At 42.0% G+C, this 13,287-nt stretch overlaps 2 protein-coding genes across 2 annotated transcripts in view; both read left to right on the top strand.

The window, feature by feature from the left end:
• Positions 1 to 5,295, top strand: part of rbm20 (RNA binding motif protein 20) — a 90,091-nt gene extending 84,796 nt beyond the window's left edge. The window contains exon 14 of the mRNA XM_036565171.1: positions 2,586 to 5,295. Coding sequence (XP_036421064.1) covers positions 2,586 to 2,654 — 69 coding nt within the window. The 3' untranslated portion in view covers positions 2,655 to 5,295. The remainder of the gene's footprint in view (positions 1 to 2,585) is intronic.
• A 3,585-nt stretch (positions 5,296 to 8,880) lies between these two features.
• pdcd4b (programmed cell death 4b) overlaps positions 8,881 to 13,287 on the top strand; it is a 30,212-nt gene continuing 25,805 nt past the window's right edge. Inside the window, 4 exon segments of the mRNA XM_036565200.1 lie at positions 8,881 to 8,980; positions 9,907 to 10,000; positions 11,287 to 11,309; positions 11,311 to 11,590. Coding sequence (XP_036421093.1) covers positions 9,958 to 10,000; positions 11,287 to 11,309; positions 11,311 to 11,590 — 346 coding nt within the window. The 5' untranslated portion in view covers positions 8,881 to 8,980; positions 9,907 to 9,957.

The following is a 13,287-nucleotide window of genomic DNA, read 5'->3' as shown; positions in this document are numbered from 1 at the left end:
CAGAACATATTCGATTCTAGCTAAAGCACTGACACAAGTTTACATGATGAAAGTTAATGAATAAAGTCTGACAGAGTGAAGTCGAGCAGCCGCTGAAGGGACGGAAAGGGCATAATTAAACCTGCTCTGTGATGTTTATATCTGTAGCCTGATATGCTACCTTAACATAGCTTAGCAAGCAGGCTGCAGATCCAAACAGTGCCATTCATTGCGGTACAGGTCTGACTCTGAGAACTGGTGCTCTGTGTTTTGAGCAAATTGAGATGATAAAAATGTTTTAAAGGGATAGCGCACGGTTTGGGGAATAGCACACCGTTTAGAGGATAGCGCACGGTTTAGAGGATAGCACACCGTTTAGGGGTTAGCATAGCCCAAAAGGAGAAATAGTGCTTGTATCTTTCATTTTTTACATAAAGCATTGTGTATGGCATTAAATATTTAGTACCAATCATTGGCAAGCTTATAATATTTTCCTTTTATGATGAATTGATCATTAATTACAGACCTAATAAGTATTTTTCTGTATAATATAACAAAAAGTCTTAATATGACAACTGATTGCAAGCTTGAATTAGTGTATGATGGGGCAGGAAACATCTGCTTCTCCCACATTCTGACCCTCTTCACTGTTAACCCCAGTCAACCCCAATCATATTTTCTGTACTAAGACAAAAAGACTAAGTAATACAAATGCAAAGGTAAAGACAGTAGCATTCAAAAACGACCAAGGAGCAGAAGACATGATTGACCGTTAGGCTGTTGTTTTCTTAGATAGGTGTAAACTTGGCTAGCTAGCAGTATAATGTGAGTCAGCCACCTTTTAATAGAGTGTCCATGGCTTCTTTTCAACTGCAGGGCTGAACGGTTCTGAGCACGAAGGGGAACCGTCCCAGTGGCGTTTCCACACGGACACGGTTTGACACGGAACACTTAAAACCAGGCTCAGCCTGTTTTTTTTTTTTTTGGTTAGCTAACCGTACCGAGCCACAGAACCGTTCAGTGGGATGATGTAATGACATAGCTGTTCACTGATTGGTTCTATGTTTGTAACGGTATTGTGCCACAGCATCCTGCTGCACTATTTCAGACCCAAAAACAGTCAAATAAGTTTCCCTTAAATTGCTCAAATAAATGAAAGCAGTGCACAATTTTAAAACCACCATTCAAAAAACATCAAAGCTTCAGTCTAACACCAACTTCTAAATGTTACACAGCGCTGCTAACCAGAAGAGAGTAGCTGGTTAGTGTTAGTTTAGCTGGCATACTGCCAGCGCTGCTCACCACAGAACAGGTTCGATTCTGACTAACAAAAGCCTTACTGACACAAATTTAGATGATAATTACTCAGCTCTGAGGAAGTCAAGCGGCTGATGTTAAAGGACCAGAAAGCCGAAATTAAACCTCTTCTCTGGTGTCTGAAGCTGGAGCCCCCTGCTAAGCTAATGGTAGCCGGCTCCTCTCTCCTACCTAACTTAGCTTAGCTAAAGAGATCCAAACACCACAGTGCAGGTTCAATTCGACTGACTGCTCTGCTGTCACAAGTATAGATGATAAAAACTTATAATAACAAGAGCAAAGATAATTAATCGGTGTTGGAGTGACAGAAAGCTAAAGTCGGACCTCTTCTGTTAGACCTTTAAGCTGTAGCCTGCTAGGCTAAGCCAACACGAGTGCATCAATGCTTGAAAACGCGTTGAGAAGATAAAGACTCGTATCTGAGAGCACAAATTTTGAATGACTGGAGTTGAAGTGACAGTAAGATATAAAATAGAATTGTTCTGTGGGGCTTTGAGTTGGACCCTGCTGGTCGACCCTAATGCTAATGGTATGTAGTGAAGTTTCCTTCTACAGTCGGCCCCATGCCATCCCCCTGCCCTTACTGTCCTCTTTTTTAGAAACCAAAATACTGTCACCCTACTTTTATATAAGATACTAGTTAATTAGCCAGTAACTTTCTCATATTAACTGTAAGACTTTTTCATTAAATGATATCACCCCATGGTGGCTTAAGGCTCTAATCAACTGCGTATATTGCTTATAGCAAGAAACAGCCCTGAAATGTACCACTGTTCAGTTTTTTGTGTTTCTTACTGTAATACAGAGCTAGCCTGCCTAAAAGCGATCATAACCCCATCCCTACACCTGATGAGAGAAGAACATATTTTTATACTATATATAAGTTATTAAAGTCTCATTTTACTTAAGTTGTATTTATATATTTTAGTTACAGTAATATAGTAATATATTATTATATTAGTATAGTATAGTAATATAATAATATAGTGTAATGTTAAGAAAATCATTATAAAGCTATATTTGAAACCAGCTGACCTCCTTCATAAACACTGCACTCAAGACAAATAGTTGGGCAGCCCTACACTAATACCTCTGACGCGTCACCTAAAGTAACTATCTGATGGAAGGAACAGGTGTGTTAGAACATTAGAACACTAAACTCGGCAATGATGTGACCGTCCAGGATTGGTTTTGGACATCCTGCTGCAATGTAATAGGCGAGCTGTTGTGTCCCGTGCATGTTGTATTCCATTTCTGTAATGCGAGTTATGCTTGCTGTGTCTCTGCAGAAGTATCTGTCTCAGCTGGCAGAGGAGAGTCTGCTGCACTTCCACGCCGACCCAGCCAGCACAGAGTGAACCCGGACAAGCCTGAGACGTTACCACCACCAGGGGGAGTCGAGCAGTGCTGAGCTCCACTCGTAGCCCAGGAGTGCCAAGCGGAGAGGACGATTAGAGACAGAGCAAAGACAGAGAGAGAGAGAGAGAGAGAGAGCGTAAGAGAGACGGCGAGGAAGTATGACAGAGGGAAGGGCACAGGACAATGAGCCTGTGTTTACTGTGGTTTCGTGTGCTGTGTGCACACTGAATCCAGAGAAGAGGGAGGTTGGTCTGAACTGGACTGAACCACTGCAGGGGAAAGTGAAGGTCACCAGGTGGAGCTCAACCCGAAGGTGTAAAACCTGTTTTTTGTAAACAAATCCTGCCTTAAAACAATCAACTCATTCGGTGAGTTAGCCAAAGTAGGTTAAAGTGATGTGAAGCTTGTCTTTTTTAAGGCCCTGTCTGTTCTCCAGCGCAACCCAAAGATGGATGGAATTGATTTCAATAGCAGCACAGAACTCCTGCCTCAAAGACAACTTTCAAAAAAGAAAGTCTGTCAAGTCGTTCAGTCACCCAACTGTGAATCTGTGTCGATCTACTGTTAAAATGGTTAAAACAGTCTCTTTCTATTAGAGACATGCAATAGCTTGTGTCATATTGGAGCAAGCAGAAAATACCGGATCAGTTATTGGAGAGAAAAATCCAGTCCTGTAACATATCAATCTAAAAATGAGGTTTTTATATAGGCTTCGTAAAATAAGCTCACACACTCACAGAAGCATTATAAAGTAGCATACTTTGACGCAGCTCGGCCTGGAGGAGGAAAACAATGCGGTATCTCATTAATATTTACACATATTTGCATTTGCAAATTAGTCACAGATTTCCTGGAAATGAACTCAAAGACCCGGAAACATTGTAAACATGTCCAGCTTGAACACGGCTTCATGAAATAACCAACACTGGTGATGCTAACCGGCTTACAGGCTGGTCCAGTGATATTCAGAGTTAGACTTTAGGAAGGATTAACTATGAAAGCTGCAGCATACAAAGTAAAAGCTGCACGCGACATACCATCAGCCTTTTCTATTCAGTTTAAGTGACCCAATCTTTCAGATGAGTGCAGAATCCCCAAAAAATATAGTACCGCGTGATTTCCCTCAGGCATCTATAGCTGAATTCCAAAATGCCTCCACTATAATGATGGAAAACACCTTTTGTTTTTGTATGTAAAGGACTGGACACAACTCATTTACAAAAGCACATGTTGCAGCCTGAGGTTTCTTCAGCAGGGAGCGCTCTTAGCACACAAGCCATGTCTTTTAATCAGTTAAAGCCAAAAAGCAACCACAAGAGGTGAAGTAGTGTTCAAGTGTTGTGTTACTCTTGTATTATTTATTCTGTGATTTACATTAAAAGATGTAATTAAGTCGGTTTATGTTAAAAAATATATGTATAGGCCTACATCATGGTCTAAATAAAATCTCAATGTAGGCCATAGAAATCAAAAATGGAGATGCATCGAAAATTGGAGAAGAAAAAGTGCTATTGCACCGTCTCCATTGTCTATATTTCGTTTATTCTCAAGCCCAGCACCGTCAAACTGTGGGTTAAAGAAAGTCAGAATGCACAGTTTAGCAAAGAATGTTCTGACGGATGTGATGTTGTCACAGATTCTGTCCGTTTAAAGGACGCGTGATGAAAGCTAAAGTGGCCTATTGTTGTAGAAGGCTAAACGCCACAAATTAGCAGGATGTAGTTCTCATTATGTTCATTAGACCCGAAACATACTTTACGCAAGGACGTGAACGCAGATGACAGCGCTCGGCCAACGCACTGCAAACGCTCAGTCCTGCTGTACAAACTCACCGCGCGTTCTTACGTTGCTGTGGAGGTTAAAACACTCAGTACTGAAGGGGGCGATAGAGTACAAATCAGAGAGTGATCTACTGTTATTCCAACAGCCTCAACAGCTAAACTTGGACAGTAGAGGAGAGTGAGCGGCTTTACCTCGTCTCTTGGATTGGAAATACGATAATCGTATTTTTATGTCACCTTTGCGTGAGACTCAACTGCTCGTCTGCCATAGCAGTTGAGAAGCACGCTGACCGCTTGGTCAGGCTTGGCTGAAGTTACAGCGCCCCCTTGCTGTAACGCCCAGAATGCAGCTCGCACTTGCGCCACGTTATGAAATGCGTTGTGACACATTTTTGAACGCAGCTACGTGTGAAACCCCGTCTGCGTAGCTCGAAGCGTCTGCGCTCGCGTCCTTTCGTGAACTATGTTTCGGGCCTTAAGGTCTCCTGGATTTGAAGCAATGTGAATTTCTTTATCGGATCGTAATACACTGGACGTCCTTGAAACTGGACTAAGATGATTTTATCTGATTTTAAGTGCCTTTCTACAGTCAGGAGGTAAAACTCGTGCTCAGGTCAGTGAGAAGTTACTCATCAATGCCACTCTACACATTTATACTACTAATATTTTATAAAGAATCAAGCGCTGTGCAGGTGTTGGGATTCACTGCCGTCTCTCTGGTTTTGGGTCTTGAATTCGTTTCATGCTTGTATATCAGGTTGGAAGCAGATCAAACGGTGTATAATGTTTAATACATAAAGCTCAAGAAAGTAGCAATACTTGAACTGGACCATGTGTGTTATTTATCCTACTTCAGGTGAATTCATGTAAAAAGGAAAAGTGATGTGTGTGATGTTACGGTAGCTTTTAGCAAGATTTTTTTTTTGTATATTATTGATATTTGTGTCCCAGTTGTGAGACACTACTGATCTTTCTTTAAAACTGTTGTGGCATGTTCTGATGCAGATATGTCAATAAACAGTTTCGAGAAGAAGTGCTGCTGGTTTTGGGTGATTATTATGTGTGTGTGTGTGTGTGTGTGTGTGTGTGTGTGTGTGGGTGTGTGTGTGTGTGTGTGTGTTTGTCTACTCCAGGGTGTCCAACGTCCGGTCCCAGGGACAAATGCGCAGATTTTCATTGTTTTACAGTGTTCTAAGCGAGTTGCAGATCTTCCTTTCACCTGATGGTGGCAGCAGCATCATAGAAATACAGTGTAGCACGCTGCACTGTGGTAACATAGTTAGCTAAAGCTTAATTAATTATTAAGTGACCCTTATTAGTCCCACAACGGGGAAATTTCACCTCCGCAATCTAACCCATCCGTGCAGTGAAACACCACATACACGCTAGTGAAGACACACACACTAGAGGGCAGTGAGCACAATTGCCCAGAGTGGTGGGCAGCCCTATCTGCAGCACCCGGGGAGCAGTTGGGGGTTAGGTGTCTTGCTCAAGGGCACCTCAGTCACGTACTGTCGGCTCAGAGGATCAAACCAAGGCTGGTTTCCTAACCTTCAGCCCGTGACTGAGCCTTTTTTCTCTGACTAGACCTACAGCTTCGTTTCCTGAACCAAATTTACTGAAAGCTACAACCATAACATACAGATGTAACACTGAGAACCGGCGATTTTGCTGAAATGGAAATTTTAATACTTTTTCTTTGAGAGCCACAGCAAATGCGTGAGCCTTATATGTCTAAAGACTAATGGATTAAATATCAACAGACATAGAAACAAAGCATCATAAAGCAGACATCATAATAAATATTCAGGAGAGAAACTAAAGCAGCTACCTGCAGCACCAACTTCTTATACGAGCAATTTCAGTAGTTCAGATAAATGTTAACCCTTCAAGGCCAAACAAAACTGTGGCTATTTAGGCTGTTTTATCTGTTTTATTCAACATCCACAGGTGTTTCTGTCCATCCTTCCACTGTGAGAAGACGACTCAGCGCTATGTTTTATCTGCTATATTTGTTTATCAAAGTTATGTCTGAATGCTGCATTGATTTGATATGTAAAGAACATGATCTAACAAAACTGAACACGTATAGATTTCAGTTTAGTTTCGTCTAAAGGCCGTCACTCACTGGACGCGCACAAAAATCAGAAACCATGGTTTTTAATGGAGGTGCACACCGGTGCCGAAACTCTCCATGACTCCGAGCATTGGTCAGTTCCTCAGCGCAGCATTTGGCCATTACTACATTATATTAAAGCCATATCGAGAGCACAGAAAGCCACAGTAGATCACATGTAGCTGGAGGTTTACACAGAGAGAGGCAGCCAGTCTTAGATAAACAGACACGAATGCCAAGTTACCTCAGCTGAGTTTACTATCCTGCCTTTTCCAGCTCTTTCAGCTCGAAAACGGACAGTTTGTGAAGAGACAGTAAACTGATACCAAGCGATGAGTGAAGCTGAGCACTTTATTTCATTCAGTTTATAAGAGTAGAGTGTAAAAATCAATCTGAAGCTGGCATTTTTGGGCTCCCCCTGCTGGCGTTCTATAGTAACACTGCGCTAAGAGACGCCACGGTAAGCGATGTGTGGCGGCCTTTACAAATGATATTTTTGAACAAGTAAACACTTAAATAGGAGTAAACTTAATATATTAGACATGTTGTTACTCTTAAACTATTTAATTCATTGTTATAAATACAGATTCAACAATAAAAGAGGCCTCGTGCATCTTTTACACACTGATCAGAAACAGTGGCTCACAGAAAGCTCTGCTTCTGCGCGCTGACGTTTTGAAACCTTTTGAATCATGTGACCAATTTCGGCCCACAGGTATTTTGACACGGGCCGATCTGGCCCTCTTTGGACGCCCATTGTCTACTCTGTGGTGGGGTGGGGGATTAACAGCATACAATACTGTGCAAAAGTCAAAACGGCAGTTAAGTACAGGTTATTCGTTTTCAGGAGGAGTTTCTAAGGACATTGGATAGAAGATAATCTGTTTGCACAAGGAAGAGGAAAGTAAAATGCAAATAAGTTCAAATGCAATAAGAGTTCAAAACACGATCAGAAGACCTGGTAGACACCAACACTGCCCCCATCAGATAAACAGCACTTAAAGCTTTCATCTCTGAGAGAGAGGAGAAAATCAAGCTGCTTCAGATCTGAAAACATCCACAGGTGTTTCTGTCCATCCTTCCACTGTGAGAAGACGACTCAGCGCTGTGGGTCTGAAAGGATGTGAAGCTGTTCAAGAAGAACCTCACTGAGAAAAGGAGACGGACACATCAAACAAAGAAGCTGAACAATGGACTGACCACCCCAGAGTCCAGACCTCAACACCACTGAATGTGTTTGATTACTTCAGAAAATGATCAACCAGCTTCTAAGACTGAACTTTGGAGGTGTGTCTGCAGAATCTTTGAGGAGCTGAAATGGGTTTCCTGAGAAGAATGAAAGCTGTAAAAGCTGCACTAAAAAAAAAAAAATGAATAGTATTTAGCTGTGACGTTGAATGTTTTCACCTTTTTCCTGACACTGAAAACTGTGAAAACTCTTATAGATTTCAGGTGACAGATTAGGGCTTTCCGTAAAATATAAAACAAAAAAAATAATTATTTTAGCACAGCCACATCTTGGAAACTGGCCTAAGCTTTGAGTGTACCTGCCACAGAACTGAGCATGACTAAATTATTTTTATGAATATCAGTTCAGTTTTCAAAACTGTGTAGAATTTCAGCTCTGTTTATTTATCTTCTGCTTTGGCCAGCAAACAGATAAAAATAAACAGCACTGCCCTCTTAAATGACTTTACAGCCTGCTGTTTTAAAAATAGGCCATTTAAAACTGTGCTATGACACACAGACCTTGGCGAGGTAGGACTGATTCGATTCAGTTTACCGAGTCGATTCATTCAGGCTATTTGTTATAATGAATCGAACGTCCGATTCAATGATTCATTGACTTATAAGTCAAGTCGATTCAGCGATCCATTCTGAAGTCACTACTGCTTTTCAGTAAAATCAGACAGACATCAGAAAGCTAAAGTCTACAAGGAGACATATATATAGATATATTTTATTGCTTCACTTTTAGTTACTTTGGACTGCCTTTTTAATATATAAACGATGCCATATAAATACGTTTATTATACGTGTAACTATTTTTTTAATGCTTCAGTTGTGAATCGATTCCGCTGATATACTGAAAAGAAACCGATTCAAAAGAACCATTCCGTCACGAGTCGGACGCCGCTGCGGATTACATAATGGTGTAGTTGTAGTTCCGATCTTCGCCGCTAGAGGACTCAAACACCCGGACTCGTACGCGTAGAAAACACGAGAACGATTTTACTCACGCCGGATTCTCTTTGGTGGCTCCGTCGACCAGCCTCCGCCAAGCTGGCCAATGGGAAAGCGCGCCTTCCACCCCTGGCCAATCAGAGCGCAGAAAGGACGACCCGACGCGTTCGTGTTGCTGGGTAGAGAACAAAGCCGAGACAGATCGCTGCGTTATAACTTAGAAAAAGCCGAAACGGGAGAGACGGTGAGTGACTTTTTACTCTTCATTCGGTCTTTACGTGCTTTTGTGCGTCTTAAAATGTCTCGGTGGTCGCAGACGAGCTTTTTGTGAGGGGGAAAAGACCGTGTGTGTCCGCCTCCGAGGGTTTGTTTATGTTATGGTCGTTCATACAGCAGCACGTCCGCTGTGGATAAACAAGCGCAGCCGTTAAACTGCGGTGCAAAATCATGGCTGTTCAGACGTTTAAGGACCAAATTAACACACAAACGTACGTTTTTTAACCTGAAGCAGCCTCGAACTGAGCCATTTGGTTCTTTCAGCTGGAAGAAGGGCGACCTACATTCATTCACTAAGCTTTATACAGCTTCTTGTTCGAATTTTCCCGTTCCACCTTAAATGGTGCAGCAGTTAGGTGCCAGAATGTAACTGCTGCACCATTTAAGGTAGAACGGGCAAATTCGAACAAGAAGCTGCTGGCGAATAGGAAGCCAACTTCAGCCTCGTCATTCATTCGGAGATTACCTGTATTTTCTCAGATAGCTAGCTAGCTAAACTCTTACAAAACATGGTTCTTCAAAGGTTCTCTAGCACAGAGAATGGTTCTATGTAGAACCATGAGCTCTGTATAGAACCATTTGGTCATGACATGGTTGAACTGTTCTTCAGATTGATTGATAATGTGGTGTTTCTTAAACAATGGTTCTATATAGCACTAAAAAAGGGTTCTAACAATAGACATTTGTGTGTAGATCCATATCCAGCCCATCCTCCAGCAGCCTGAAGAGCCAGTTAATCATGCAGAAAACCATTTAAGCATGAAATGGCTCTATATAGAACCCTTGAAGAACCATCTTCTTTTTAAAAGTGTAGTTTTCTGTACATTCCCCGTTTTTCTTGTGCGAGTCCAGACATTTATTCATGCACTGACCAGATCTTCTGTAACTTCTCAGGTTCTGTGGTTTTCCCAACTTCTTTGCTGTAAAATCACCCACTTTAAAATCATGGCAACCGACTGTGAGGCCTGGCTGAACTCCAACCCAGTAGGTAAGAGTTGACTCAGAGAAAACATGGAGCCGGTGTCATTCATCCCCCCCGAGAGCAGCAGCCTCGGTGGCTCTTGCTGTGTTGAATCGGTCACTGTGTTTTGGTGTCAAGGGTAATGATGTCATTTTCATTCGCTTGCTGAATGCTGGCCGCGTTCAAGGGCTTATTTGCCAAATCGTGTACACAGAACTTGTCTTTTTGGGCTCGTAGGTGAGATATTGGTCATCTTTTCACCTCTTATTCACTTACATTGCTGATAAATGATCTGTGCTGTGATGTTTACCAGCCTTACACAAAGCCCTGTTTTTACCGTGCCCTGTATTTTGGCACTGAGATCAGTCCTGTTCTTTCCCCATCATTGCATGTGTTTACATGCACTTAATAATCCGATAACTGCAGAAAATCAGATTTTGTCAGTAATCCGATCAATGCGTTTACATGCACTCGAGTAATCAGATAATGCTGAAGCTCCAGGTCTACGTAAGTCAGACAGTAATCGGATTTCTGCTTTGCAACCAGCCAGTAAACTCACAGAAGAAGATGTGACGTGAACGTAAAGGTCAAACTTCGCGCCACTTTACCTTAAAATATGAACATACATCATCTAGAAGGTGAAGAATATTTAAATCCTTCATTTCGTGTTTGGTGTCAGCAGTCTGAGCATGAGCGAAGCAGATGACGGTACCAGAAATAAGCGAGCAGCGTCGCCGCGAGACGCAGCAAAACACTTTTGGAGCGACGCTGCTCGCTTATTTCTGGTACCGTCATCTGCGTCGCTCATGCTCAGACTGAGAAATGCGAAAGAAATCAGAGTAAGAGTTCACATGCACTGAGAAATCTGATTACTGAGCTAAAATCCAGCACTTTTTATCGGATTTCCTAATCGGATTTCTAGACCGGAGTATGGTGTTTACATGACCATTTGAATAATCGGATACCTGCAGAAATCTGATTATGATCAGATTATTGAGTGCATGTAACTGCATTCATTGTTTATTACCGCTTTGATCATGAAATAAATGTACATAGGGATGCAAAGAGGCACAGGACATACCGAAACTTGATTACTGCGGCTGATGAACCTCGTTTAAAGCTAGTAATTAAAACACGTTTTTACACACGCCTCCATCAAAATGCCTCTCGAGCCAATGACATCAAAGAAGTCTGTAGTAGAAGCATTTAGAGTCCTTGACCACGAGTCGGCCCTGATTCCCAGACGTGTTGGAGTTGAAGAGTCTTTTGTAATCGTCTCCCCATCAATACTGTAACACCACTGTCCCCCACAGAGGCAGTCGACCTGAGCGACTCTTTATCAGTCCGGGGACGAGGAGAACGGCCTCGGTGGCAACGTCGACGACAAGATCAACGGTAACTGGATCTCCGCCCCGGCCGGCACCGTCCACGAGGCGCGGCTCAAGGCCAAGGCCAAGCGGCGGCTCCGCAAGAACTCCTCCAGGGACTCGGGCCGGGGAGACTCGCTCAGCGACAACGGAGACGCCGTCCGGTCCGCTGCTCCACCCACCAGCCCCAAAGGCAGAGTTCTGGACCGCAGGTCACGGCTGGGCAAGGGCAGAGGGCTGCCCAAGAAAGGTACCGGAGCTCTGTCTGTAAACGCTGATAGTGAATGAGAACAATTTGCTAAGATTGTTTGAGCTGATTTTGCTCTTTTTTCATTATCGGCAGTGTTTTTTGGTGATTGAGAGTGAAAGCAGGCAAGAGCAGCCTGAGCTGAGGCGATGTTCAAAGTCCTGGAATCAGATTTTAGCCAAATATGACACAGATATGAGATACCGTACCGTACAAAGGTCTCGGGCACCTTACTGAATATTTTTAAACCATTTATTTGCACGATAAGCATATTTTTGTTTCTAAATAAATTCTAACAAATCTTTAATGCCATTCGAGAGGAGTTTTTGTGTTCAAAGAAGTGGTTCATGATTTGGAAACTGGTCAGAAGAACAAAGTTTGCTTCCGGTTTGTTTCTGATGTCACCAGAACTCCTGATTTTAAAGAAAGAAGTGTTGACTATCTAAAGCAGGTGGTGGGTGATGGCTACAAATAATGCTGGGCTGCCAGGAGGAGAGGTTTGGAAATGGTTAAACGAAAGCATTGACATATATTTAAAATTACTACTTACTGTATTAATGTTGTTTGTAGTTATTTAACTTCTTCAACTCCTTGGGACCACCAGTGGTTCCAAAACAGACTTCGTCATGTTCTTCATAACTTTTATATTTCATAAGCTTCATTCAAAAGGTGGGGGTCGTATGAGAGCTGTAACTGTCTTCCTTCCAGTCAAATAGATGGGTGATGTAATTTTAAACCCTTATAATAAAAGAAGCTGAATATTTTTTTTTCTTCTACTGAAAGTCGACCCATTTTTCCACAAATCTGGGCTATAAACTGTAAACAGATGGCGTCTCTTCAGTGATCTGCTCTGTAAAAATTATATTTATATAAAAATACAAAGACCGTCTAAGATTTTTGGCTTCCAGCAGTAAATTGTAAGCATATAGCAGTATGTGTGATCATAAAACATGTTCTGTTAATTTGAGGGGAGCTTTTACAACAAAAAAAAAATAAAAATTTACATTTTTACTGAATAATTGACCTTAAGATTTGGTCGTGTAAATTCAGATGGACAAAACCAAAATATACCCTGGAGAATAATAGGTTAACTATTGTGTTTCTGTGTAAAGAAGTGCTTACTGACTAGATAAATAGCTTTTTAAAGAGAACAGTGTCAGATGTATTTATACCAGTGATGTGAACACAAAACAGATCTAATGTGTCTCGGAGATTCATTGGGAACTGAGCACTCAAACCACCTTTGAAGGTGGTCAAGGACACAAATGACCGTTTGTGTTGTGAACACTGAAGCATCTTGATGCATCCCCAGCAGAGACAAATGCAGCATCATAGCTTGTTTCTTCATCTCCTCTCGAGTCTGTTTATAAGTTAGCAGCCCCTGCAGTCTAAGCTTTTGTAGCAGCTTGTACTGGAGCAAAGACTTGCAGCACATTGTTGTCTGGTAACCAGTGCAGCAGGAGACTGACTGGTGACTCCTTTAAACCACAGGGAAATGCCAGATGTTTACAGCTCTACATCTCGCCGTCCATGTAGGATCAGATCAGTTTAGGCGGTTGTTAAGTTTGATCAGGACCTGATCTTTAAAAAATCATATTTAATCCACACTCCTGCTCTGAGATCAGACACAGTGTTGAGATCTTAAGATGGCAGGGCTTCAAACCAGTTTGAGGAGCAAAGAACGAAAACTGGATGTTTTG

The sequence above is a fragment of the Colossoma macropomum genome, unplaced genomic scaffold (genome assembly GCF_904425465.1).
Source record: "Colossoma macropomum unplaced genomic scaffold, Colossoma_macropomum, whole genome shotgun sequence".
Lineage (NCBI taxonomy): Eukaryota > Metazoa > Chordata > Actinopteri > Characiformes > Serrasalmidae > Colossoma > Colossoma macropomum.
Note: the sequence above shows the minus strand (reverse complement) of the source record. Positions and strands in the feature narration are given on the sequence as shown.